The 26,535-nt window shown below is 36.3% G+C and overlaps 1 protein-coding gene across 3 annotated transcripts in view; it reads left to right on the top strand.

Moving 5' to 3' along the window:
- Nucleotides 1-26,535, top strand: part of PDE4B (phosphodiesterase 4B) — a 542,476-nt gene that overhangs the window by 101,944 nt on the left and 413,997 nt on the right. For 2 of the 3 annotated variants that reach the window (XM_038537222.1, XM_038537223.1), the window contains exons 2-3: nt 3,193-3,304; nt 10,203-10,441. In XM_038537222.1, coding sequence (XP_038393150.1) covers nt 3,263-3,304; nt 10,203-10,441 — 281 coding nt within the window. In that variant the 5' untranslated portion in view covers nt 3,193-3,262. Of the gene's footprint in view, nt 1-3,192; nt 3,305-10,202; nt 10,442-26,535 lie in introns of those variants that run through there. The other variant, XM_038537226.1, reaches the window with a different exon arrangement.

Below are 26,535 nucleotides of genomic sequence, written 5' to 3'. Positions count from 1 at the left end.
GCTGTGCCTTTTATTCCCATAACTTATTCATTCCATAACTGAAATCTTATATCTCCCATTCCCCTTCACCCGTGTTGTCCATTCCTGTACCCTCCTTCCCTCTGGCAACCATTGGTTTGTTCTCAGTGTTTATAAATCTGAATCTGCTTTTTGCTTGTTTTCTTATTCATTTGTCTTGTTTTTTAGATTCCACATATGAGTGAAATCATATGGCATTTGTCTTTCTCAGTCTGACTTATCTCACTTAGCATAATACCCGCCAAGTCTACCCATGTTGTCACAAATGGCAAGATCTCACCGTTTTTCTATGGTCTATGCATACCACATCTTCCTTATCTATTTGTCTTTGAGTGGACCCCATATTTATTGCAGCATTATGTGTAATAGCCAAGATATGAAAGCAACCTAAGTATACATTGAGCTTCATCTGGATCCCATCATACTTTGTGTAAGCCTGAGAAGGTATTGTTAAGGTCTTTATTTCTGCTGGGAAAACTTGATCGTTGTCCCTCCTTGCTGAAGATAGCTTAGAAATTTCTACTCTAGTTGCAGTGTTTTATCCTATTTTTAAGTATAGTTCTTACCAAGCAAAATGAATGTAAGATAAAAAGTAAACTTTTGCCTCATAGATTTTTCCCACTAATTTAGTATATGAAGCCATTTGTTAGAGATCACTTTGGTGTTCTTATTTTCTTTCCAGATCCACACTCTACTAATTATTGTTTTTTTTTAATTGACTGCACATAACATTTGCATCTTGATAATCCTTTATTTATTTATTTATTTTTGAGAGAAAGAGGGGGGTGGCGAGGACTGAGGGAGGGGGAAGAGAGAATCTCATGCTGAGCATGGAGCCTGATGAGGGGCTCAATCTCACGATGCTGAGTCCATGATCTGAGTCAAAATCAATAGTTGGATGCTTTACCGATTGAGTCAACCAGGCACCCTGCATCTTGATAGTACTGATGCCAAACTTATCACTTACATGTGTTTGCACCATTGTATGACATAATGCTGCATATATTTTATTAAGTGTTCAAATTCATTTGGAACTTTCCTAATAGTTATTTAAGAGACCGTATAATTTATCATCTAGCTGTGGCCTAAGATTTAAATCCTACCCTGTCACTGTTCTTAGTTTCTTCATCCAAGATAAGTAGGTATCATTTACTTCACAAAAAGATAGTCTCCCAAATATATGGCAGACTAAGTTTTGTAGAAATAAAATAACTTTAAAATAAGTTAATATTCTTATGCATTTTGTGGGTCCTTATTGTATGTATATATACACATTAATATATTATATGTAATATAGTATAAAATAATGTATACTAAAACATATTAACATATATATAATAATTATAATATATAATAAAATATATATAAGATCAGCTTTTAGTTCATTAAATAATACATCACAAAAAATTTAGAAAACATAGAGAAAAAGAAAAGCCTCTCATAGAACGTTTACATGATGTTCACTGTTACCATTTTACACAGCTTCTTTCGTATTTTTCCATACTTTTATTTTTACAAAATTATAATCACTGGAAATATCCAATCCTTTATCTTGAATGTAAAACTTAAATTTTGACTCTTTTTTTTTTTAATTTAGGAGCATAAACTTTTTTTTCAGAGTCTACCTTATGGAAGCACTCAAGGTTGGAGATCACTTTGTGAGAAAATGTTATTTGCCTACTTTTGTTAGATGTCAAGAAACCTTTGAATAAAAGCTCTAAAATTCTGGCTACTCCGGTTTGGTCAGCCTTAGTAAAGTTCAATCATTCCTTGGTGTATACTGAAAAAATTCTTTTCCTTGGTATATTAAATCAACTCCCTGAAAAGCGTATGGGATGGATTCTTTCCCTAGAACACTTACAAAGGCAAAGTTTCTCCCTACCCCACTCTCTTATCCACCCTGTCAGTTCTGCTGCCAACTTTTGCATAATATAGTCAAATTATGTGTTCGAAATTCAACCCTGGTTTCCTGGGTGATGGTACAATGCCACTACTTAGTATTCCTAGTCACATAGCTACAATTCCATCACGCTCTTAATCTATATATATCTTCATGTTCGAGAAGCAGACATTTCAAATCAGGCATGTATTGAGAGTTTAAATGTACAGAGTGAGGAAACATAGAAGCTTCTTGAGCTCAGCCATGATGCAGGATGTGAGAAACCACCATATGGACTAATGCTTCTTGGATTCGGTGATTTCGGTAGTATATCTTTTCCAGTTCAATCCTGCAAACAGAATTCTTTATATTCTCTTGTAGACTATTGGATGCCTAAACTTTAAATTTGGACCCCTGGGTTTTAAAAACAAGAGAATAGTTTTTCTCTGGAGTTGCACAACCAGGTTATTAACATTATTGAGGTTCTTTATTTCTGAAGTGGCTTCCAATTATCTACACAAAACAGATTTCATAAATTGCAACACTTCTTTTTCAAAATGGCCAGGTTTGTGATTTTGACCAGGTAATTCTAGCTCTCTCTAACTAAAATTTTCTGTGATAAATATTTCATATGTGCATATATATATACACACACATATATATGCACATATATATATGCACATATGTATAGGAGATTTAAATTGATGGCAAATTGAAATTAAGATTTTTGTGGCCATATATATTTTCTGTATTGGTTTGTTTTTCCTTCTTTTTCTTTTTTGACCATAATATCAAAGCTATGAGTTCCTTAAATTCTAAATCCACCAAAAAGAAAAAGATTCTAAATCTGCCATATTTTAACTGTGTTATCTTGGTCCAATTATTTTTCTGATCATTTATTTCCTCATTAGGAAAAAAATGGAAATAATCTCACAGACTGTTATGGGGATTAAATGAAATATTGAATGAGAAAGTATAAAGCTCTTCACAAGTATGTATTATTTCAATATTCTTAGTGATCATTCATTACTTGGGAGCCTAAGTGTCGCCCTCTATTCTGTTCTCTCCCCCTGAGAAGCTTTGCACTGATTTCTTGGGATTTTTGTATTTTGTGAACCTCTTTTCTCACATATAAGATTGAAAAATTGGCGTGGGAAATTGTCATATTTACTTATACATGTACATTGTATCCATTCAAATATTAGTCTGAAGAATACAGATAAACCATGTGTTTTTATTCAACTAAGGAAACTGAACTCTTTTTTGTGTATGTGTCTCTTTTTTCTCCCCCATAGGTCTTAAAAATTGTCAGCAAAACGTGCTGAACAACAGACATCCTAAGAGGGGGATACTTTCACCTCTATAATGAAGAAAAGCAGGAGTGTGATGGCAGTGACAGCTGATGATGTAAGTTCCAAAAGTCAGAGTTGCTCGATTCCACCCATGTTTTGTCTCCTCAGTGAAGAAGTTGCTCCATAATTTTATCCAAAGGGCAGGCAAGGTTGTTGAACACCATCGTTTTGTCACTAGTTGTTCCTGTGACCCAGGCATCACCAGAACCTAGATCCAGAATTCTGGAATTTAGACAGCAGGAACACTGCCCTCTCTGCAGCTTGGAGATGGTCTCAGGTTGAGTTTTATGGTTTCATTCACAAAACCTCCAATCTCTGATGGATGCCTACATTCTGGCTCTTAGAAGCTCCTCTTTCTGCATTACTTGCCTTATCAGTTCCCTGATGACTCTCTTTCCTGTCTTTACCCAGGGACAGCTAATTCTTGAGAGTCATGTCTTATGGTGGGGTCTTTGACGACTGCTCCTAAGAAGCTTGTGATGTACATCCTGTAGGTCTTGGCTACTCCAGTGTTATCCTCAGAGCAGCAGCATTCCCTAAGTGTTTATTAGAAACACAGAATCTTAGGCTATGTCTTAGACCAACAAATCAGACTATATTTTAGCAAGATCCCAGGGTGTTTAGATATATGTATTCTTTTAGAAACCCTGTGCCAGGTCATCTGAAGGTCTGTAAACTCCTCATCTCATAACTTTGCATCTTGAGCAACTGAGATTAATTCTCTCCTTTGTTTTCAATTGACCAGTCCCCTATTAGTGTGTCTTTAATTGTCCAGTTTTTACTGTTTCTGTTTGTAATTGAGCCAAAAATCATATGCCACTAATCTGATGTGCAGAAGGAAGGGAGGGAGGTTGGAAAAAGAAGTAATTTTCATTTCTGTAATAACTCATCTTGTTGTTAAACTCCTAGTTCAACAGATGGAGGAGGGGCTGGGAGGAACTTGAACTTGGTAGTTTATATAAAATTCTGTCTTTTGGGTAAATAAATGCTCCGTCTTTTGGGATTCTTCCCAGTTCTAACTCCTCCCCTTGAATTGCATGGCATTGGACAAAGGGATTTAACACTAGTTATTAACATTGTGGTAACAGATGTGTGGTATTGTCCTTATCCTGTATTGCCTCTTTTCCATGCACATCTCCTGTTACTGAGTTGAGGAACAGCTCATTCCCCCAGGTCTTTGGTTGTCAAGTCTCTGTCCTTGGTCGTGTTGCTTAGGCATGTGACAGGAGCACCAGGTAATGATTGCTCTCACCGTGAGCAGCATACCTTCTTAGTATACTGTGAGTTTGACCTTCTTCTCCACTGTATGGACTCCACCTAACCTCTCAGGGGGGCTCTGGTTGTTTAAAAGCTTTGCTTTCTCCCTAGCCCTTACCCTCAGTCTGCTCACCCCACAGACTTCTGTTCACTTTGCCTCATGCTGAAGCAAATCTCTTAGCAAACAAGCTGAGGCTAATTCTCAGCTTCTTACTGTATCCCTGTAAGTGCTTGTGAGATCTTGAAGCCACAAGTCCAGAACAAGCCTTAGCTATGCTACGAGGCTCTTGCCCTGCAAAATGCACCCCTTTGTCATTTCTACTCTAGATTAGTGTTCTAGTATCATCACCTATGACAATATTTCCTTTCTTTATTTCCCCCTTCTCTGTTCCCTGACCACAAGGGAAATTCCCTTAACTCATATTCTAAGTTTTAGTACACACGATAAAAAGCGATGTTCAGATTTCCATGCTGTGCTCCAGACATCTAAAGGAAAACTTCTGGAATTTATAAATAATTTTTCTTAAGATAAAAGAAGCTTGGGATTGTCTCTTAATACTATCTGTAGAGTGCATGCTCCAAAAATTTTTTTTGGGGGGGGAGAATAAAACTAAGTAATGCATTCTGTCTATAAAAGATGGACAACCATTCTGTCTTTTTCATTGCATCCTTACCGTAATAATCTGAATCCTCCCTTGAGGCAATTAGTTGCCACAGTCAAAATACAAAAGATGGGGGTTTTGCATACAAGAAAGAAAATCCAAGAAAGAAGAGCACATTCAAAGAATATTAAGCCGATCAGAGTGGGTGATCGTTACCTAGGTTTGCACTGTTCAACATGGTAGTACTAGCTTCATGTGACTCTTAAGCACCAGTGTGAATGGAGATATGTAAAAATAGATCTTGGATTGTGAATATATAATAGTAAAAATAGAAAAGAATGTAAAGTGTGCCATTAATAGTTTTTGATATAGATTACATTTTGAAATGACAATATTTTGGATGTGCTAGTTTACAATATACCATTTTTTTTTTAATTTTTATTTATTCATGATAGGCGCACAGTGAGAGAGAGAGAGGCAGAGACACAGGCAGAGGGAGAAGCAGGCTCCATGCACCGGGAGCCCGACGTGGGACTCGATCCCGGATCTCCGGGATCGTGCCCTGGGCCAAAGGCAGGCGCCAAACCGCTGTGCCACCCAGGGATCCCTACAATATACTATTAAAAGTAATTTTACCCTATACCTTAAAATAATGTAACACATCAACTATACTAAAAAAAAAGTGATTTCACCTATTTCTTTTTTACTTTTTTAATGAGGCTACTAGAAAATTTAAAATTTAATTTAATACATTTGGCTCTCATTTGTGGCTTGCACTTTATTTCTAGTGGACAGTGGCGACCTGGAACTTTTCACAATGCACCTCCACTCTTTGAGTACAGTGTGAAAGCTCATACTTATTGTTACACACAATACTTCTTTCCTCACAACAAGAGCAATTTAGCAGATTTTACATTTTATATGCTATCCTCTTGAAGTAAGATTTCACCCTTAAGTCAGGAAGATTTGATCATATATCCCTTTATTTTAATTCAGCATTTATTAAGTGATTTAAATATTCACTTAGTATTAATTTAGCACCTGTGTTCTTCCAAATGCTGGTTAGGTTCTAGAAATTCAGTAGCACAGTGTTCATGTCCCTTTGAAGCTTATATTCCAGAGAAGAGGTGGAAAAATCAATAGAAAATTATAAAATAACCATAACTATGATGAAATATATACAGAAAAATGAAGTTGGTCAGTGGACAAAGAATGCTTGAATGGTAAGAATATAGAGTGTTTATGGAGGGATAATGTGAGGAAATGACATATAGACAGAACATATGGGCAGTGAGGAAGTGAGCCCTCTGAAAATCAGAGGGAAGAGTCTTTCTTTCTTTCTTTCTTTCTTTCTTTCTTTCTTTCTTTCTTTCTTTCTTTCTTTCTTTCTTTCTTTCTTTTTCTTTCTAGAAGAATATTTCTGGTAGGGGAAGGACTTCTGCAAAGACTTTTACTGCATGTAAGACACTGTGTTCAGCTCTGTCAGAATAAGCTGTGACTTATGAATAACTGTGACTACTGTGTTTATATACAGTTATTTGTTGTACACAAATACCTTTAATGGGAGAATTAATATGATGAATGACATTGGAACAGTATATATTAAGCTTTGCATCTGGGAGCTAAGTCCCTGAAGTCAGGAGTAAATTAGTACTATTCAGGTACTGAACATAGCAATTAATGATAATTCTAGGGATTTATTATTTATTTGTTTATTAAAAATTGTATTTATCCATTCATGAGAGACACAAAAAGAGAGAGGCAGAGACATAGGCAGAGGGAGAAGCAGGCTCCATGCAGGGAGCCTGATGTGGGACTCTATCCCAGAACTCCAGGATCACACCCTGAACCAAAGGCAGATGCTCATCCACTGAGCCACCCAGGTGTCCCATAACTCTAGGGATTACAGGATAACTTAAAGAGGTGGGACTTGCTGGTTTGGGGAGGAGTTGAAAAGGGGAAAATGGCTAAAGAGAGTCAGAAAGAAGAACCAGGAAATATGTGTTTGGGAGACACACACACACACACACACACACAGAGGGACCGATTTTATATGTAAAATATATTACTTACCTCTGGGCAAACTACTCATAATAGATGTCGATTGCCTATGATAAAACTATGTTTTTCAAAGGCAAAATTACTTTTATTATTGTCTCATGGAACCTCATGACATATTTAGTCTTCCTAGTAACCCTAGTGTCACTTGATGCTTTCCATAATTTCCATTTCCAGTTTTATAAGGTTTGAAAAGCTCTGGCTTATGGTCCAGATTGAATTGTACCCAAGCACACTAGATGTCCTTGGAAATATCCAAACACATTTCCTTACCAGGAGTTTAGTCAGAATCCAATAGTTGGAGCAAGCTCGAAAAAGGGCTGGGATATACTTAACCAAGGCAACATAAAACAACAGCAGTGGCAACAAAGTCATAACTACTTAGGCACTGCTATGCCTCAACTGTGCATTTAAGTGGTCCTACTTGGATTAGTTTTAATTTGGAGCTAGGACAGAGTACCCCTGGTATCTCCTTCCCTTCCTCCCTGCAGAGTTTTCCCACTTAGGTGCAGGGTTTCACACTAGCTTCTCTTTTGTGATAACCTTTTGGAGTTATATTGGCAAAAATATTGATTTTTTAAATAGCTATCCAGGAGCATGAGGATAATCCCAAACTGGGTTATTTCCCTTGGGATTATAGAGATATTGGGTGAATTTGGGGCAGTATAATACATTTTAAAATTTGCGATTTCTAGAAGTAACATTCAAATTAATGTTCATTTTCCCCAGATCTTTAATCTGATGAGTGGGTAGTCAGCCAGAATCAGGCTAGTTAAAATAGGACTATAAGTCTAAGATCTCAAATTCAGTAATTGAGAATTGACTGAATTAGGTTGTTTCCTTGAGGATGCTAGTGATTTGGGGGGAATGCTGTACAGATATGAGTATGAGAGAGTTTGAGATAATTATGAAAAGCTCCACATGGGTTAATGAGTATTTGTAATATAATATTAATGTTTCCAGTATTTAACTTAATTTCTAAAAAGCCACCCCATTATGTTCTTTTGTGACAATGCACTTTCACATTAACTGGGATCTTTTTAAAAATTTATTTATTCATGAGAGACACAGAGAGAGAGACAGAGACACAGGCAGAGGGAGAAGCAGGCTCCATGCAGGGAGTGTGGGACTCTATTCTGGGACTGGATCCTGGGACTCCAGGATCACGCCCTGGGCCGAAGGAAGGCACCAAATGGCTTAGCCACCCAGGCGTCCCTACTGGGATCTTTAAAACAAGTTCTTTTAACTCAAAGAATGACTTCGGATTTGTAATTTAAGCCTGTTGACAAATCAGTGTGGGAGATATTTTGTGGTAGGTGGGACTTTGTTACTTTTCAAACAGCAAATGTCGAATAAGTACCCATTTAGTTCAATTATGACAATTAAACCTAGTTGATAATACTTCATTTTTCTAAAAGAGAAAAATATCCAATAACTTTATTAAGGAGTCTATACTGGTTGGTGGTTTAGCTAAATGATATCCTTATTTCTGTTCTCTGGTACAAAGTCTCTTGCATAGGTAAAGTATATACTCATGACTTGCTTTCCAGATAACCAGTACTTTCTTTATATGAATATTTAGAACAGTCTGACTTATAGTCATGAATTCTGGCTTTTAATTGTTTTTGAATCTCTTCAGCAAGACTTTGTGTATTCTGTTTTATTAATGTGATGGCATCCCATTTCATGTAAAAAGAGTGGGGCCCCTGAAAATTGTCAGGCCTATTCATACCCAAATTTCCTTCATCAAAATGTCTTGTGTGGATCAGAGAAGCATAATCACTAGAATAGAGATTTCTTTGCTTTCTTTTGCTGTTGTATCCTTCTTAAATAGCACAGTGCAAAACTATAATAGATGGGCAACAAATATTTGTTGCATGAACCCAGGTAGACCTTGAAACTTGAATTGTTCTTGTATAAACTAGGATAGGAATACGTGGAGTGGGCGATAGAGAACTTCTGTTGTTTAAACCTTTGGAGGTCTATTCCCAGGTTCTTCTAAATCTATTCTGAAAGGCTAGCAGGAAGGCCGTGTCTTTTTAGGGCCACAGAATGACTTTCAGGTGAGGCACCTTGGTCTGGTGACAGGACTTCCATTATTCCATATTAAGATAAGAATAGAATAGAGGGTGACAGTTAAATTTTTTTAACTCCAAGTTGCTATCCGTGGGTATTTGCCGTGCTATGACATTTTCTGTCTTTGAGCTGGTATGAATGGTACATAGACAGTGGTTCATTTGGGGCTCCCTCTCCCAGCAGTTCCAGGAACCACAGTCACTAAGAGATACAGGAAGAATGAATAACTCTTATCAGTGGTTATAAAACAATGTCTTTATCTTCTAACAAGTAGTTCATTCATGTCAGCATTAGGGTATGTACTGAACACATGCAGTTCAGTTCAGGGTTGGATAAAGTGTGCTCTTCTTTTTCTGAGCTCTTATAGAATTTTACCAACAACAAAAAGAGAGAGAGAGAGAGGGAAAAAAAACTTCAACTCTTCAACTCTGAGGAGGTCTTTTATGGGAACAGATAGTCAGTTACCCATAATTATCAACATCTTTCTGTCCTAAGATAGAAAATATTTTTGTTTTAAAACACTGAACAAGAGAGTATATGCCTTAACTAATACAGTTTTTTCCCATGTTGCAGAATGGTAACAATGATTTCCAAAATATATGTTCAATTATAAGCTTTCATTTTGCAAGTTAAAAAAAAAGGAAGAGAAGAAAGAAAGAGAAAGAAGATAGAAAATTCTCTAACTCACATGCTATCATTAGTAGCCTATAACTGGGATCCTAAAACTAACCAAGAATATGCAACTGATATGTTTAATCCAAAAGTTGAGACTTAGCCACCCTGCCCACTTCTTGTTTTCTCTCAAGGTTTTGTCAGTGTTAGATTCTGATTGTGAAGATCAGGACTTTATGACTGATGACTTGATCATTTGGATTCTTATTTCACTCCACTGTACATCATTTTAAACATTTGAATTTCATTTTCTTTTTCTTCTTTTTTCTTTCTCTGTGGTCCCTCCAGAATGTTAAAGATTATTTGGAATGTAGCTTGAGTAAATCCTATAGTTCTTCTAGTAACACACTTGGGATTGACCTCTGGAGAGGGAGAAGGTGTTGCTCAGGAAACTTACAGCTACCGCCACTGGCCCAAAGACAGAGTGAGAGAGCAAGGACTCCTGAGGGAGATGGCATTTCCAGACCCACTACGCTGCCTTTGATGACACTTCCAAGCATCGCTATTACAACCGTAAGCCAGGAGTGGTGAGTAGTCTTGCAATTAATGTCAAGTCTAAATTTTATTTTCTGATTATTCCAACATAATTTCCTGTTACTAAAATGTTAGTTGTTTGTGGAATAACTAAGGCTATTGACATTTTGAGAATTTGTTTTCCTTTGGGTAGCAAGATGAGGCCTTTTCAACAGTGAAAATATTTTCAACCTGTTAAGATTGGAAGGAGCCTATTGAGGGAGGAATGAAATACATTTTTATTAATGTCAAGGGAAAACAAAATTACTGCCTATGATCTGCTGTTTTTAAAACTATTTGGTGTGCATCAATATGTTTCCATTTAGAAAAGCACAATTGTGTCAGAGTACCTAAAGGAATTATATATGTATATATGACAGGAGATATTCTTATTGCTCTGCTCTACATATAATTATAGCTTCTTTTTATTATAATACCACTTTACTAATCTCAGTTTGTGATTATGTATGAAATAAATTTTTCATTATAAATCAAAAAAGGAATGAAAATTATACCATGAGAGATGCTTGGATTGTTTTTGCAAAATCTGTATTTGTAAAAAGAGGCTTTTTAAATCTAGGGTTGAGAAGTAAATCAAGTACACATAATCTTATAATTGTGGTTAAAACTGTGCCCTGATGCTGCTTCAAATGTGTGTTTTATCATATATTTAATAATTAGCATTTTATTTTTTTCTCTATGCAATTCTTAAATATTTTCCAAGAATAGCCTGCTTACATAACATGAAGTTTTATCATTAAAATGAAAGATATTTTCTTTATATTTTGTATAGTTTTAGATTGTAAAATTATGGTGCACCTTTTGTTTAAATCATTTATTAAGTAGAAGGACTAAACATATTCAGTCATTAAAATCTGATTTTTATGGTACCCTTTCCACATGCTGAACTCTGCAGTGCTGATGAGTAGCTCAATATATATCCATTGAATAATGCAGGGCATTTTTTAATTGTTGCTTATCAAATACACTCAGAATTAGGTCACTGAGACTACAGCTATCCCAGTTATTGGCATGAAATGGTTCATCAGACAGTGTGTATGTGATAGAGAAGCGTGATAACACATTGTCGGGAGAATGGGTTAAAAATTTGAGAAGCACTGATTTACCATCTTCTGTTGAACTGAATTAACATTCGAATAGTCATAGCCAATCATTGAGAACTAAAATGGGCATATCACTCCCAGATTGCTTACTCAATTGCATAGCTTCTGTAATTTATCTTGGTTATGCTTCTGCAGAATTGCAGATTTGGAGTTGTAAAGAATTCCACAGATTTATTTTTCAGCAAATTGGCTCTGGTACAGTTGTACCAGTTGTTACAATATTGAAATGCTTTCATACCAGTTGGTAAATGTATGCTTTCCTGAGTTCTCTGATTGCCCTTTCCATCATCCCAGACTCTTTTCCCAGAAGTAAATTCCTCACAAGCCAGCAGCTAAAGAGGTGATGACCAGCACAGCGGGGTCTGGTTTTGGCAGGGGTTGATGATGTACTTTTTAGAATAACAATCTGGATATAATGTATCTTGCAAATTTTGAGTTTATTTATTTCAGGGACACCTTGAGAGTTGTTGAATTGTCCTTCACAAAGAAGTCGCAAATCCCGACTGACATTTGGGACATGTTTGTCTCTCTCTCTATTGAGTATATTAATCTGTACAGAGACAGTAATAATACCTCATAGGCTATTGTGATGATTAAATATGGTAATCTCTATAAGGTACCTATCTTAGTAAAAAGCACATTAGGTTATCAACAAATGTTAGTTTCTCTCCTCTTGAACATTATCCAGCGAAGGCTTTTGAAAACTAGTAAACCATGTCTCAACTATTAGTGGCCTCATGCTGGGTGTCCTGTAGTTTAGATTGAAATGGAGGATTTAGCCATTATCCAGAGAGTTTATGTTGTGTAATCGGTAATACTACATATTAGTAGTTCAGTCATAACATGTCTTTCATTTCAATTACCTGGATACTTTTTAGTATATGAGAAAATATCAGTCATTGACTCTAAATTTAGTTTTAAATATAAATAACTGAAAGCATTTATATATATTCCTTAAAAATGCTGTCACTGGAATATTGGTAGTTACAGACTGATAAAATTGCTGGCTGAGGAATCTGATTGAAAGACATTTGATTAGAAGTGAGGAAGTAGAGTTCCACCTATCATTATTGCCATCAACTTGATACAAATTCACAAATGTAAGAGATACAGCCTATGACCATATGAGAGAAAGAATTATACTGACCACTTAAAGCACTGAGAATATGGAATCAATCTCGTCTAAATAGTGAGCAAACTTTCTGTGAAAGGCCAGATAATAAATATGTTTGGCTTTGTGGGCTTTGAGTCTCTGTCACAATGATTCAACCCTGCTGTGGTAGTGTGAAAATTGCCATAGATAATGCATAATGAATAAAAGTAGCCATGTCCCAGTAACATTTTATTTACACGTACAGGTAGTGGGCTAGATTTGGCCCACCAATCAGTTTGGTGACTCCTGATCTAGACTGAAAAAGATCTCTAGGCTATAACACCCAGTTACAACTGGGTGAAACTGATCTTGAGCTTCTGGTTGGTGTGGTAAATGTGCCATAGGTATAGGGCTGTGTGCTAGAGATCAGATTTTTAAAGCAAATGAAGAACTTTGAGTGAGTGCAAATGAAAGGTGGTGCCCAGTATATAGAAAGATCAGTTTCTTGCCATGTGTACCTCTTCCTAGGGTTACTCATAACATGGCAATTTACTTTTTCTAGAGCAAGCACTTTGAGAGAGAGTGACAGACCAATAGAGGGTTAGATAGAAGTCAAAATATTTTTACAGCTTAATCATGGCATCTCGTCACTTTTACATATTATATTCATTAGGTCTAGTCCATACACAAGGGGAGGGATTGTACAAGGGCAGGAACACAAGTGGGTGGGCATCATTGAAGATCAATTTAAAGGAAAAAAAAAAGATCAATTTAAAGTCTGCTTACCATATTGCAGATATTTTCAAACATTTAAAAATTTATTGGAATACAGTAAAAATAATTATTTTGCCTCTTTGCTCATTTAGATATGTGAAATTTCCATAGATCTTTTTTCTAGTATTGCTATTTTCTGATGGTTCTTTTTCATACTTAAAAAAAAAAACCTTTTTATTAAAGTATACCCACATACAGAAATGATATACATAAGGGTACACCTTGATAAAACTCAACACAACCACATAATTAGCACCCAAATCAAGACACTGAATTTCACTAGCACCCCACAAGTCAGCTTTTTTCTAGTCACTAACTTCTAACAACAATGATCAGTAATGTTTTGTCTTCATATAAATGACACGGCACAATATATACTTAGATGGGTCTGGCTTTCTTTCCCTCAGCATTAGATTCATGAAATGTGCTTAATTTGTTTTTTTATTGTGTGCTGCTCATTGTCATTGAAACATTATTTGTAAGCAAATTTATTTTTTTTATTTATTTGCTTATTTTATTTAAATTCAGTTTGCCAACATATAGTATAACACCTGTGGTCATCTCATCATGTAGGCAAGTTTAAAGCCTAAAGTTTAAAGAAGAAGGTGTGTTTAGTTACAGAGAATTTGTTTTTGATTCTATCAGGTTTGTAGAGTCACTGGGACATTTCTAGAGTGATTTGAGTTTTGTTTTTTGTTTTTTCAAACATCCAGGCTGATGGTCACAACCTATTAAGGACATTCCCCCTCTGCTCTTCTATTTTGTTTTGTTTTTTTCCTTTCTCTTTTACATCGACTCTGAGCAAATACCCCTATGAAGTCCTAGTTTAATTTGGGAGGACTTTCCTTTTGGACTTCCCACCACGGCATGTCTGAGCTTTGATTGCAGTTCCTCTTGACTCACAAGGCCATCAAACTAATGTTCACATTTATTCACTGTGACAAATGTCCTCAGGGCAAATCAGCATTGGTGTTTATCATATAGCTCTGGTGAGACACTTCTCTTTAGATTTTGGCTTGTCAGTTCCTTACTAACTGGTCACTTTGGTGATATTAAGGAGGTAAAGAGATACTTAACCTTTTTAAAGCAAAGGGTTAGTTGAAATAATCTAGTTCACTATTAGCAGAAACACTTCATAGCTATATGTAATGGATTTCTTAGACTCCTTCATCCCACATTTGTTTCATCTGTGAAATTTCCTTCAGTGCATTTTTTAATAGAAGATTTTTTTCATATTACTGAAGGTTATGCTCCAAGAGAGCTAATGTGGCCCCATTTCTTTGATTTAGGCTCTGAAGACAGTCTTTGCTTAAGTTAGGATTCTCCAGAGAAACACAAGCAAAAAGATATCCAAAGGATATATATGAGATTTATTATAGAAATTGGCTCAGGCAATTATGGAGACCAAAAAGTCCCATAATATGTCATCTGCAAGCTGGAGAACTAGGAAAGCCAGTAGTATAATTCAGTCTAAGTCCAAAGGTCTGAGGAAAGGAGAATTGATGTTATAAGTTCCAGTAGAAATCTAAAAGTTCAAGAATGGGGGGAAGAGGTGTGATGGTGTAAGTTCCAGTTTCAATCTAAAGGCCTAAGAACCAAAAGCACTGATGTCCAAGGGCAGGAGGAAATGGATGTTCCAAGCAAGGAACAAATTTGCCCTTCCTTTACCTTTTTGTTTTATTCAGTCCCTCAAATGTGTGGACAGTGCCACCTGCATTGGTGAGAGTGACCTTTATTCAGTCTCCCAATTCAAATGATAATCATTTCCAGAAAAAGCCTCATAGGCACATCCAGAAATATGCTTTACCAGCTTTCTCAGCATTCCTTAGTCCAGTCAAATGGACACATAATATTAACCATCATGTCTTAGAATCTGAATATTCTTGACTTTGAGTAATAATATTTCTTATTTTCTGTAAGAGACATTAATGCTGCTACTGTTTCATGTCCCTTTCATGAAAGACCATCTGAGTTTGTAATACTCTAATCTGATATTTTAGTATCTTCTTTCCTTTAGTATGTATATATTGGGATTATTTTTTTAAATTTTCTCTTTATTAGTTGATCTCTTTGTTATTTAATATACTCCTAAGTCATTGAGTTCTGGATTTGATAAAAGGATCCATTGTAGAAACAAATTTTCATCTACCTGCATCTTTCCAGAGTGGTTGATTCTACTCATGAGATTTTTTTCCCCATCCGGGTCCAGACTATATTACTATACAATTTGGCTCTTTTATAATATGCCTCTTCTTTCCTTTGCTTTTCTCTCAAGTCTTAGTTTCTTTTTTTTTTTTTTTTTTGAATGGGGGTTAGAGAATCCAGAGAGTCACAGCTGAGATCTGCCTCCTTGGAGCAGAAGCCGCTGGAGTCATACATTAGTGGGGAAACTTAAATGGTAGTTACAAGGGAATCCTTGTATGAAGGCTGTGGACTGTTAAGAGAATGAGAAATTCATGGGGGTTGCATTGTTAGGGAGCTTTACTTCCTGTAACCCCAACTGTAAAGAACTTTGGTAAAGAACATGGTAAAGAACTTTGAAAGGCCCTCTTTTGGCTCTGGCACAGGGAGAGGAAAAGTAACCACTGTGAAATATGCCTACACTGTTCTCCAAAACATCCTATTCTTCAAGGGAAATTACTTTACTGGAACCACATCCCACCTAGGGGGAGGACTTTCTCCAATCCCAGACCCTTTAGACTGCCTGTTTTAAGTATGGGAGGAGAAAGCTAAGAAGCACTTGTGACATAGTTCCACTAAAAGAGTGATGTGTGTAGAATCAAAAAATTATGGAGTAATTCTTCTCTCCAATCCCTTTCCACCACAGCAACATTCCTTCAAGATAATAAGAGTGAATTACAGCTTAAAAAGACTTTACCTAAGGAAGAGTTTGTAGGGAAGCTCATAGAAGATAAAGGAACCAAAAGAAAGACACTAGAGGAATTGGAAGTCTCTAGCACTAATGGTTACAGCAAACATTGAACACAGCCCAAACCCTAACCAGATCAAGACCAAACTTCACATTAAAGGCCTGCTTCCTTCAATTTCTATTAACTGATATGTCATGCTTGGCTTTTAATGACAAGAACAAAATTACAAAATATGCTAAAAGCATGAAAAAACAATTCGAAGGCATAATGCAAGAATCAGAATGAGACTCAGATATGACACATATATTAGAATGATCAGAAAGGGGATTTAAAGTGACTGTTAGAGGGGTGCCTGGGTGGCTCAGTTGGTTATATGTCCAACTCTTGATTTCGGCTTGGGTCATGATCTTAGGGTAGTGAGATCAAGCCCTGTGTCAGGCTCTGTGCTGAGCATAGAACCTTCTTAAGATTCTTTCTTTCTCCTCTCTCTCTGCCCCTCTGCCCTTCTCTTTCTCTATCCCTCTTTCTAAAAACTAAACAAACAAACAAATAAATAAATGTGACTGTTGGGTATATTAAGGGCTGTAGTGGAAAAAGTAAACAACAATCAAGAGGTCAATAGTATAAAGCAGAGAAATGGAAACTTTAAGACAAATCAAAAAGAAATGCTGGAAATAAAGATCTCTATAACAGAAATGGAGAATGCCTTAAATGAGCCAATTAGTAGAGTGGATAAGGCTGAGGTAAGAATTACTGAGCTTGAAAACAAAAAGTTTGCAAACTGAAATGTAAAGAGAAAAACAAAAACAATAAAACAGCTCTACCAAAACCATACAAACAACAGAACATCCAAAAATCTGAGAGAATTTTCAGAGGTGTCACATAAGTATATGAGAAGTGGAATATGAGAAGTGGAGAGATAATGGAAGAGATATAAATATGTAAGTAATATTGAGAATTTTCCAAAATTGATGACAGATACTCAATAATATATTTAAGAAGGTTAGAGAATGTCAAGAAGGATAAATACTCAAAAATCTATACCTGGGCAATATCATATTCAAACTACTGAAAACCCAAAACAAAGATGAAATCTTGAAAGAAGCCAAAGAATGAAAAAAATGTATATAGAGAGAAACAAAGATAAGCAAGAAGCAAACTTTGTTACAAAATTATGAAAAGAAGAAGAGAGTGGAGTAAATTGTCTAAGACTTTGAAAGAAAACCTTCACTAACCTAGAATGCTATAACCAGCAAAATTATCCTTCAGAAGTGAAGAAGAAATGAGGATTTTTTTTCATACAAACAAAGCCTAAGGGAATTTATTGTCAACCTTCCTGTCCCAAAAGAAATGATAATAGTTCTTTGGTGAGAGGGAAAAATATAGGGCATAAACTTGGATCTCTATAAAACAAGGAAGAGTGTAAGAGAAGAAATAAATGAAGATAAAATAACATTAATCTTAAAAATATTTTATTTATTTATTTTGAGAGGGGGAGTGGGAGAGAGAGAGAGCATGTGTGAGCACAAGCAGGGAGAGGGTTGAGGGAGAGGGAGAAGCAGACTCCCTGCTGAGCATGTACCCAGATGCAGGGCTTGATCCCAGGACCCCAAGATTGTGACCTGAGCTGAAGTCAGAGGCTTGACCAACTGAGCTAACCAAGTACCCCAACATTAATTATTTTTTACTAATCTTTTTTTTATTATACTAATCTTAACTATATAAAACATGAGAGGAATAAAAATGTGTCGGGGGATGATTATATATGGATAAGTGAAACAAATGACAGAAATGCCATAATGGACAGGAGGGAGTAATTGGGGCTATTTTGTTTTAAAGTACCTGCCCTACACAGTGAGGCAGATTTGGATTATTTTGAAATGTATGTTGAAAACTCTATAGAAATTACTACATTAAAAAATAAGTACAATTGATATGCAGAGAGAGGAGAAACATAGAATCATAGAAAATGCTCATTTAAAACCAGAGAAGGCAGAAAAAGGGGAGGAGAACAAATAATAAAAGCCATGAATAAAAAAAAAGCAATAAATATCAATATCACCATTTCAGCAAATGACAAAACAAACAAGCAGAAAAATCATTATGGATATATTTGACTTAAGCAGTACTACCAATTAGCTTGGTTTAATGAAAATTTTGTAGAATATTCCATCCAAAAACAGAATTCTCATTCTTCATAAGCTTGTGTTGAATGTTCATCAACATACATTGACTCTGAGCTATAACATACACTTTAACAAATTTAAAAGAATAAAAGTCATACAAAGAATGTTTTCAGACCATAATGGAATTAAACAAGAAAGCAGTAACAGGTAGATAGTTGGAAAAAAAACCCCAAAATTTGGAGATTAGATAACACAATTCTAAATATCAGACAGATCAAAGAGAAATTTCAAGAGAAAATTAAAAATATTTTGAATAAGTGAAAATAAAAACATAATTTATCATAGTTTGTGGGATGTAGTAAAAGCAGTGTTTAGAGGGAAATTTATAGCATTTGTATATATTTGACAAGAATAGAGATAAAATCAGTCACAGGAAACTAGAAAGAAAAGGAACAATTTTAGACTAAAGCAAGCAGAAGAAAATCAATAATAAAAATTAGAGCAGAAATCAATGCAACTGAAAACCAGAAAACAATAGAGGACATCAGAAGGACAAAAAAAAATGGTTCTTTGAAAAGATCAATAAATGCATTGATAAACCTCTCTTCAGGCTAACCCAGAAAAATAAGAAAACACACAAATAACCACTTTTAGAAATGAGAGGTCATCACTATTAATCCCATGGAGATTGAAAGAATAATAAATACCATGAATAACTCTATTCCTACATATTGAAAATTTAGATAAAATGGACTAATTCCTTGAAAGACACAAAGTACTAAAATGCACTGAGGGAAAATAAATAACATGAATAGGCCTTTGTTCATTAAAGACATTGATTAGAACATTCATAACCTAGTAAAAAAGAGAGCTCCAGGCCTAAATGGTTTTATTGATGAATTTTGCCAGACAATGAAGGAAGAAATGATACCAAATCTCTACAATCTATTCCAGAAAATGAACTAATTCGATGAGGCCAGCATTTCCCTAATAACTAAACCAAAAACATTATAAGAATGCAAAAATATAGGGATGCGTGGGAGACTCAGTAGTTGAGCTTCTGCCTTCAGCTCAAGGGATGACCCTAGAGTCCCGGGGTCCCAGGATAGAGTCCTGCATCAGGTTCCCTTTAGGGAGCCTACATCTCCCTCTGCCTGTGTCTTTGCCTTTCTCTCTGTGTCTCTCGTGAGTAAATAAATAAAAAATCTTAAATTACAGACTAGTATCTCCCTTGAACAGAGATACAGAAATCCTCAAAAAAAATTAGCAAATAAAATTGTGCAACATACACGAAGAAATAAATAAATTGGGATTTATTCCAGATATGCAACACTGGTTTACCATTTGAAAGTAAATCAATGCAAGCTACCACACCAACAAAGAAGAACAATCATGCATTTTTCTCATTTGATGCAGGAAAAGCATTTGGCAATATCTAATATTCATTCATGGTAAAAACGTGTAGTAAACTGGAAATAAAGGGAAACATCCTCATCTCGAAGATTTCAGCCTATTGCTAACATATTTTATAGTAAGAAGCTAGATGCTTTCTGTCTAAGGTCAGGACCAAACTAAGAATATCCTATCTGACCAGTCTTATTCAAAACTGTACTAGAAATCCTAGCAAGTGCGATAAGACAAAAAAAAAACAATACAAAACAACAACAAAAAAGGAATGAAGGTAAACAGTTTGGAAAGGAAGAAATAAAACAATTTTATTTTCAGATGACATGATTGTCTATGCAGAAAATCCCAAGAAATCTATGAAAACAAAACAAAACAAAACAACATCAAAAATTCTTCTTTTTATATGTATATTTTTTATTGGAGTTCGATTTGCCAACATATAGTATCAAACCCTGCGCTCATCCTGCCAAGTGCCCACCTCAGTGCGCATCAGCCAGTCACCCTGTCCCCCCACCCACCTCCCTTCCACTACCCTTCGTTCATTTCCCAGAGTTAGGAGTCTCTCATGTTCTGTCACCCTCTCTGATTTTTCCCACTCATTTTCTCTCCCTTCCCTATAATCCCTTTCACTATTTTTTTTAAAGATTTTATTTATTTATTCATGAGACACACACACACACAGAGAGAGAGAGAGAGAGAGAGGCAGAGACACAGGCAGAGGGAGAAGCAGGCTCCATACAGGGAGCCCGACGTGGGACTTGATTGTTTCACTATTTTTTATATTCCCCATATGAGTGAAACCATATAATGTTTGTCCTTCTCCTATTGACTTACTTCACTCAGCGTAATACTCTCCAGCTCTATTCACGTCAAAGCAAATGGTGGGTATTCATCGTTTCTAATGGCTGAGTAATATTCCACTGTATGCATAGATACAGCTTCTTTATCCATTCATCTTTTGATGGACACTGAGGCTCCTTGCAAGGTTTGGTTATTGTGGACATTGCTGCTAGAAACATTGGGGTGCAGATGTATTGGCTTTTGACTGCATCTGTATCTTTGGGGTAAATTCCCAGCAGTGCAATTGCTGGGTTGTAGGGCAGATCTATTTTTAACTCTTTGAGGAACCTCCACACAGTTTTCCAGAGTGGCTGTACCAGTTCCCACTCCCACCAACAGTGCAAGAGGGTTCCCCCTTCTCCACATCCTCTCCAACATTTGTTGTTTCCTGTCTTGTTAATTTTCCCCATTCTCACTGGTATGAGGTGGTATCTCATTGTGGTTTTGATTTGTATTTCCTTGATGGCCAGTGATGCGGAGCATTTTCTCATGTGCTTGTTGGCCATGTCTATGTCTTCCTCTGTGAGATTTCTGTTCATGTCTTTTGCCCATTTCATGATTGGATTGTTTGTTTCTTTGCTGTTGAGCTTAACAAGTTCTTTATAGATCTTGGATACTAGCCCTTTATCTTATAGGTCATTTGCAAATATCTTCTCCCATTCTGTAGGTTGTCTTTGAGTTTTGTTGACTGTTTCTTGTGCTGTGCAGAAGCTTTTTAACTTGATTAAGTCCCAATAATTCATTTTTGCTTTTGTTTCCCTTACCTTCATAGATGTATTTTGTAAGAAGTTGCTGTGACCGAGTTCAAAAAGGGTGTTGCCTGTGCTCTTTAGGATTTTGATGGATTCTTGTCTCACATTTAGATTTTTCATCCATTTTGAGTTTATTTTTGTGTATGGTGTAACAGAATGGTCTAGTTTCATTCTTCTGCATGTGGCTGTCCAATTTTCCCAGCACGGTTTATTGAAGAGACTGTCCTTTTCCCAGTGGATAGTCCTTCCTGCTTTGTCGAATATTAGTTAACATAGAGTTGAGGGCCCATTTCTGGGTTCTCTGTTCTGTTCCATTGATCTCTGTGTTTGTTTTTGTGCCAGTACCACACTGTCTTGATGACCACAGCTTTGTAGTACAACCTGAAATCCAGCATTGTGATGCCCCTGGCTCTCGTTTTCTTTTTCAATATTCCCCTGGCTGTTCAGGGTCTTTTCTGATTCCACACAAATCTTAAGATGATTTGTTCCAACTCTCTGAAGAAAGTCCATGGTATTTATATAGGGATTCCACTGAATGTGTAAATTGCCCTGGGTAGCATTGATATTTTCACAATATTAATTCTTCCAATCCATGAGCTTGGAATGTTTTTCATCTCTTTGTGTCTTCCTCAATTTCTTTCAGAAGTGTTCTGTAGTTTTTAAGGTATAGATCCTTTACCACTTTGGTTAGGTTTATTCCTAGGTATCTTATGCTTTTGGGTGCAATTGTAAATGGGATTGACTCCTTAATTTCTCTTTCTTCAGTCTCATTGTTAGTGTATAGAAATGCTACTGATTTCTGGGCATTGATTTTGTACCCTGCCACGCTGCCGAATTGCTGTATGAGTTCTAGCAATCTTGGGGTGGAGTCTTGGGTTTTCTAAGTACAGTATCATGTCATCTACAAAGAAGGAGAGATGACTTCTTCTTTGCCAATTTGAATTTTATTTCTTTTTGTTGCCTGATTGCTGAGGCTAGGACTTCTAGTACTATGCTGAATAGCAGTGGTGAGAGTGGACATCCCTGTCTTGTTCCTGATCTTAGGGGAAAGGCTCCCAGTATTTCCCCATTGAGAATGATATTTGCTATGGGCTTTTCATACATGGCTTTGAAGATGCTGAGGAATGTTCCCTCTATCCCTACACTCTGAAGAGTTTTGATCAGGAATGTATGCTATATTTTGTCAAATGCTTTCTCTGCATCTATTGAGAGAGTCATATGGATCTTGTTTTTTCTCTTGTTGATATGATCTATCACATTGATTGCTTTATGAGTGCTGAACCAGCCTTGCATCCAGGGGATAAATCCCACTTGGTCATGGTGAATAATCTTCTTACTGTACTGTTGGATCCTATTGGCTAATATCTTGTTGAGAATTTTTGCATCTGTGTTCATCAGGGATATTGGTCTATAATTCTCCTTTTTGGTGGGGTCTTTGTTTGGTTTTGGAATTAAGGTGATGCTGGCCTCATAGAATGAGTTTGGAAGTATTTCATCTCTTTCTATCTTTCTGAACAGCTTTAGTAGAATAGGTATGGTTTCTTCTTTAAACATTTGATAGAATTCCCCTGGGAAGCCATCTGGCCCTGTACTTTTGTGTCTTGGGAGGTTTTTGATAACTGCTTCAATTTCCTCCCTGGTTATTGGCCTGTTCAGGTTTTCTGTTTCTTCCAGTTCCAGTTTTGGGAGTTTGTGGTTTTCCAGAAATGCGTCCATTTCTTCTAGATTGCCTCATTTATTGGTGTATAGCTGCTCATAATATGTTTTTTAAATTGTTTGTATTTCCTTGGGATTAGTCTGATCTCTCCTTTTTCATTCATGATTTTATTAATTTTAGTCTTTTCTCTTTTGTTTTTAATAAGGCTAACTAATGGTTTATCTGTCTTATTAATTCCTTCAAAGAACCAACTCCTGGTTTTGTTGATCTTTTCTACAGTTCTTCTGGTCTCTATTTCATTGAGTTCTGCTCGAATCTTTATTACTCTCTTCTTCTCTTGGTATAGGTTTTTTTTTTTTTTTTTTTTTTTTTTAATCTCACCAGTTTTATATTTGCTGTTGCCCACAGCAATCCCATCACTCTTGGTATAGGTTTTATTTGCTGTTCTTTCTCCAGTTCCTTTAGGTGCAAGTTTAGTTTGTGTATTGGAGTTCTTTCCAATTTTTTGAGGGATGCTTGTATTGAGATGCATTTCCCTCTTAGGACTGCTTTTGCTGTATTTCAAAGATTTTGAATGGTTGTATCTTCTTTCTCATTAGTTTCCATGAATCTTTTTAAATCTTCTCTAATTTCCTGGTTGACCCTTTCATCTTTTAGTAGGATGGTCTTTAACCTCCACATGTTTGTTTCTTCCAAATTTCTTCTTGTGATTGAGTTCAAGTTTCAAAGCATTATGGTCTGAAAATATGGAGGGGAAAATCCCAATCTTTTGGTATCGGTTGAGACCTGATTTGTGACCCAGTATGTGGTCTATTCTGGAGAAAGTTCTATGTGCACTTGAGAAGAATGTGTATTCAGTTGCATTTGGATGTAAAGTTCTGTAAATATCTGTGAAATCCATCTGGTCCAGTGTTTCATTTAAAGCTCTTGTTTCTTTGGAGATGTTGTGCTTAGAGGATTTGTCATTTGCAGAAAGTGCAGTGTTGAAGTCTCCTACTATTAGTGTATTATTATCTAAGTATGTCTTTACTTTGGTTATTAATTGATTGATATATTGGCAGCTCCCACATTAGGGGCATAAATATTCATGATTGTTAGGTCCTTTTGTTGGATAGGTCCTTTAAGTATGATATAGTGTCCCTCTTCATCTCTTACTACAGTCTTTGGGATAAGCTTTAATTTATCTGATATGAGGATTGCTACCCCAGCTTTCTTTTGAGGACCATTTGAATGGTAAATGGCTCTCCAAACTTTCATTTTCAGGCTAGTGAAAATGAAACCTAAGGACACCTCATTTTCAGGAGGTGTCCTTAGGTCTAAAATGAGTCTCTTGTAGACAGCAAATAGATGGGTCTTGCTTTTTTATCCAGTCTGAAATCCTGTGTCTGTTGATGGGATCATTTAGCCCATTCACATTAAGAGTAACTATTGAAATATATGAATTTAGTGTCATCGTAATACATAATCAGTCCTGTTTTTGTCGATTATTTCTTTGGACTTCCTCTTTCTTTTATGGGGTCCCTTAAAATTTCTTACAGAGTTTGTTTGGTAGTCACATATTCTTTCAGTTTCTGCCTATCTTGGAAGCTCTTTATCTCTCCTTCTATTCTGAATGAGAGCCTTGCTGGATAAAGTATTCTTGGCTGCATGTTCTTCTCATTTAGTACCCTGAATATATCCTATCACCCTTTTCTGGCCTGCTTTGTCTCTGTGGAGAGGTCTGCTGTTAATCTGATATTTCTCCCCATATGAATTAGAGATCTCTTGTCTCTTGCTGCTTTAAGGATTTTCTCTTTATCTTTGGAATTTGCAAGTTTCACTATTAAATGTTGAGGTGTTGAACACTTTTTATTAATTTTGGCGGGGCAGGCCTCTCTATCTCCTGGGTCTTAATGACTGTTTCCCTCCCCAAATTAAGGAAGTTCTCAGCTATGATTGGTTCAAAATTGCTTTATGGCCCTCTGTTCCTGTCTGTGTTTTCTGGAACCCCAATTACACATAGATTCTTCCTTCTGTGGCTATCATTTATTTCCCTTAGCCTTTCCTCGTGGTCTCTTAATTGGTTTTCTCTTTTTTTCCTCAGCTTCCTTCCTTGCCATCAACTTTTCTTCTATGTCGCTCACTCTTCCATGTCATTAACCCTAGTTGTTAGGATTGCAGTTTGGATTGCATCTCATTTAATTGATTTTTAATTTCAGCCTGATTGTATCTAAATTCTGCAGTAATGAAGTGTCTAGAGTCCTTTTTGCTTTTTTTCAGAGCCACTAGTAGCTTTATAATTGTGCTTCTGAATTGGCTTCTGACATTGAATTGTAATCCATATTCTGTAACTCTGTGGCAGAGAGTACTATTTCTGATTCTTTCTTTGGTGGTGAGTTCTTCTTTCTAGTCATTTTGCTCAGTGCAGGGTGGCTGTATGAGTGGGTGAGTCAGGAATATCAACCATGAGCTAAGTAAATGTCACCCTAGATGATTCTGACGAGGTCAGAGACCAAAAAATGAAAATAAACATCAGAATAAAATAAAAGGACCACTAAAATGAAAAACAAATTGTAAAACAAAGTATTAAAAAATAAAAGGCCAAGAATCCCAAAGAAGAAGAAAAGAAAGAAGAGAAAAAAAGCAAAAGTAAAGAGGAAAAAAAGAAAAAAGAGAGAAGAAAAAAGGGGGGACTGGGAGATGATGGTGATGACAAAGTTGTAGTGAAGGGAGAATGTAGTCTACCTGAGGGGTCCTAGAGGATGATCCTCTTGGTTCTGAGTGTGTTAAGTTCTGTATGTTAGAAGATGCTCAGTCCTAAATTTATATAAACCTGAAATACTTGTAGAGGGCCCCAACGTTGACCACCAAAACATAAATGAGATAAAAGAGGGTGGCAGAATGGGAATGAAGAGAGAATATAATCTCAAAGAATGAACCAGCATGGTATACCACTTGCTTCTGGGTGCATACTGGTCATGTTTTAGAAGGTATTAACTTCCGCCATTGTAGAACAAAAAGAGGCAGAGAAACCAAAAACACAAAAGAAAAAAACATATCTTTATATCTCCCAAAATTAAATTGAGTATGTTGAAGGGAATCTAGAAGTGGAAGATATAACTAAGACATGTAATTGTAGAAATATGAAAGTAAAAAAGGAAGAAACTTAAAAATGAAGAGGTGGTAAAATATTGTAGTTAAGGTGGGAAAAGAGAAAAAAATCGGAAATTTTTAGTCTGTTATAAAAACGAGTTGTACTGGAAAAAGGTCAAAATGGTGGGGGGGGGGGAACCTTCTAGTTTTATATACTGTAAATCCCTCGACTTCCCCTGGAGCTTTCCAGCCCTGCTTGGTCAAGAACTTGCTCTTTCCTTATCTTCTGGGGGAGGGGCCTGCTGTGCTGATTCTCAGGTGTGTACACCTGGGAGGGCTGCCCCACGCCCCCGCCAGGTGCCAGGCTCAGTGGAGCTGTTTACCCCGTGAGGC

This window comes from Canis lupus, chromosome 5 (genome assembly GCF_011100685.1).
Source record: "Canis lupus familiaris isolate Mischka breed German Shepherd chromosome 5, alternate assembly UU_Cfam_GSD_1.0, whole genome shotgun sequence".
Taxonomy (NCBI): domain Eukaryota; kingdom Metazoa; phylum Chordata; class Mammalia; order Carnivora; family Canidae; genus Canis; species Canis lupus.
This window is presented reverse-complemented; position numbering and strand designations above follow the sequence as displayed.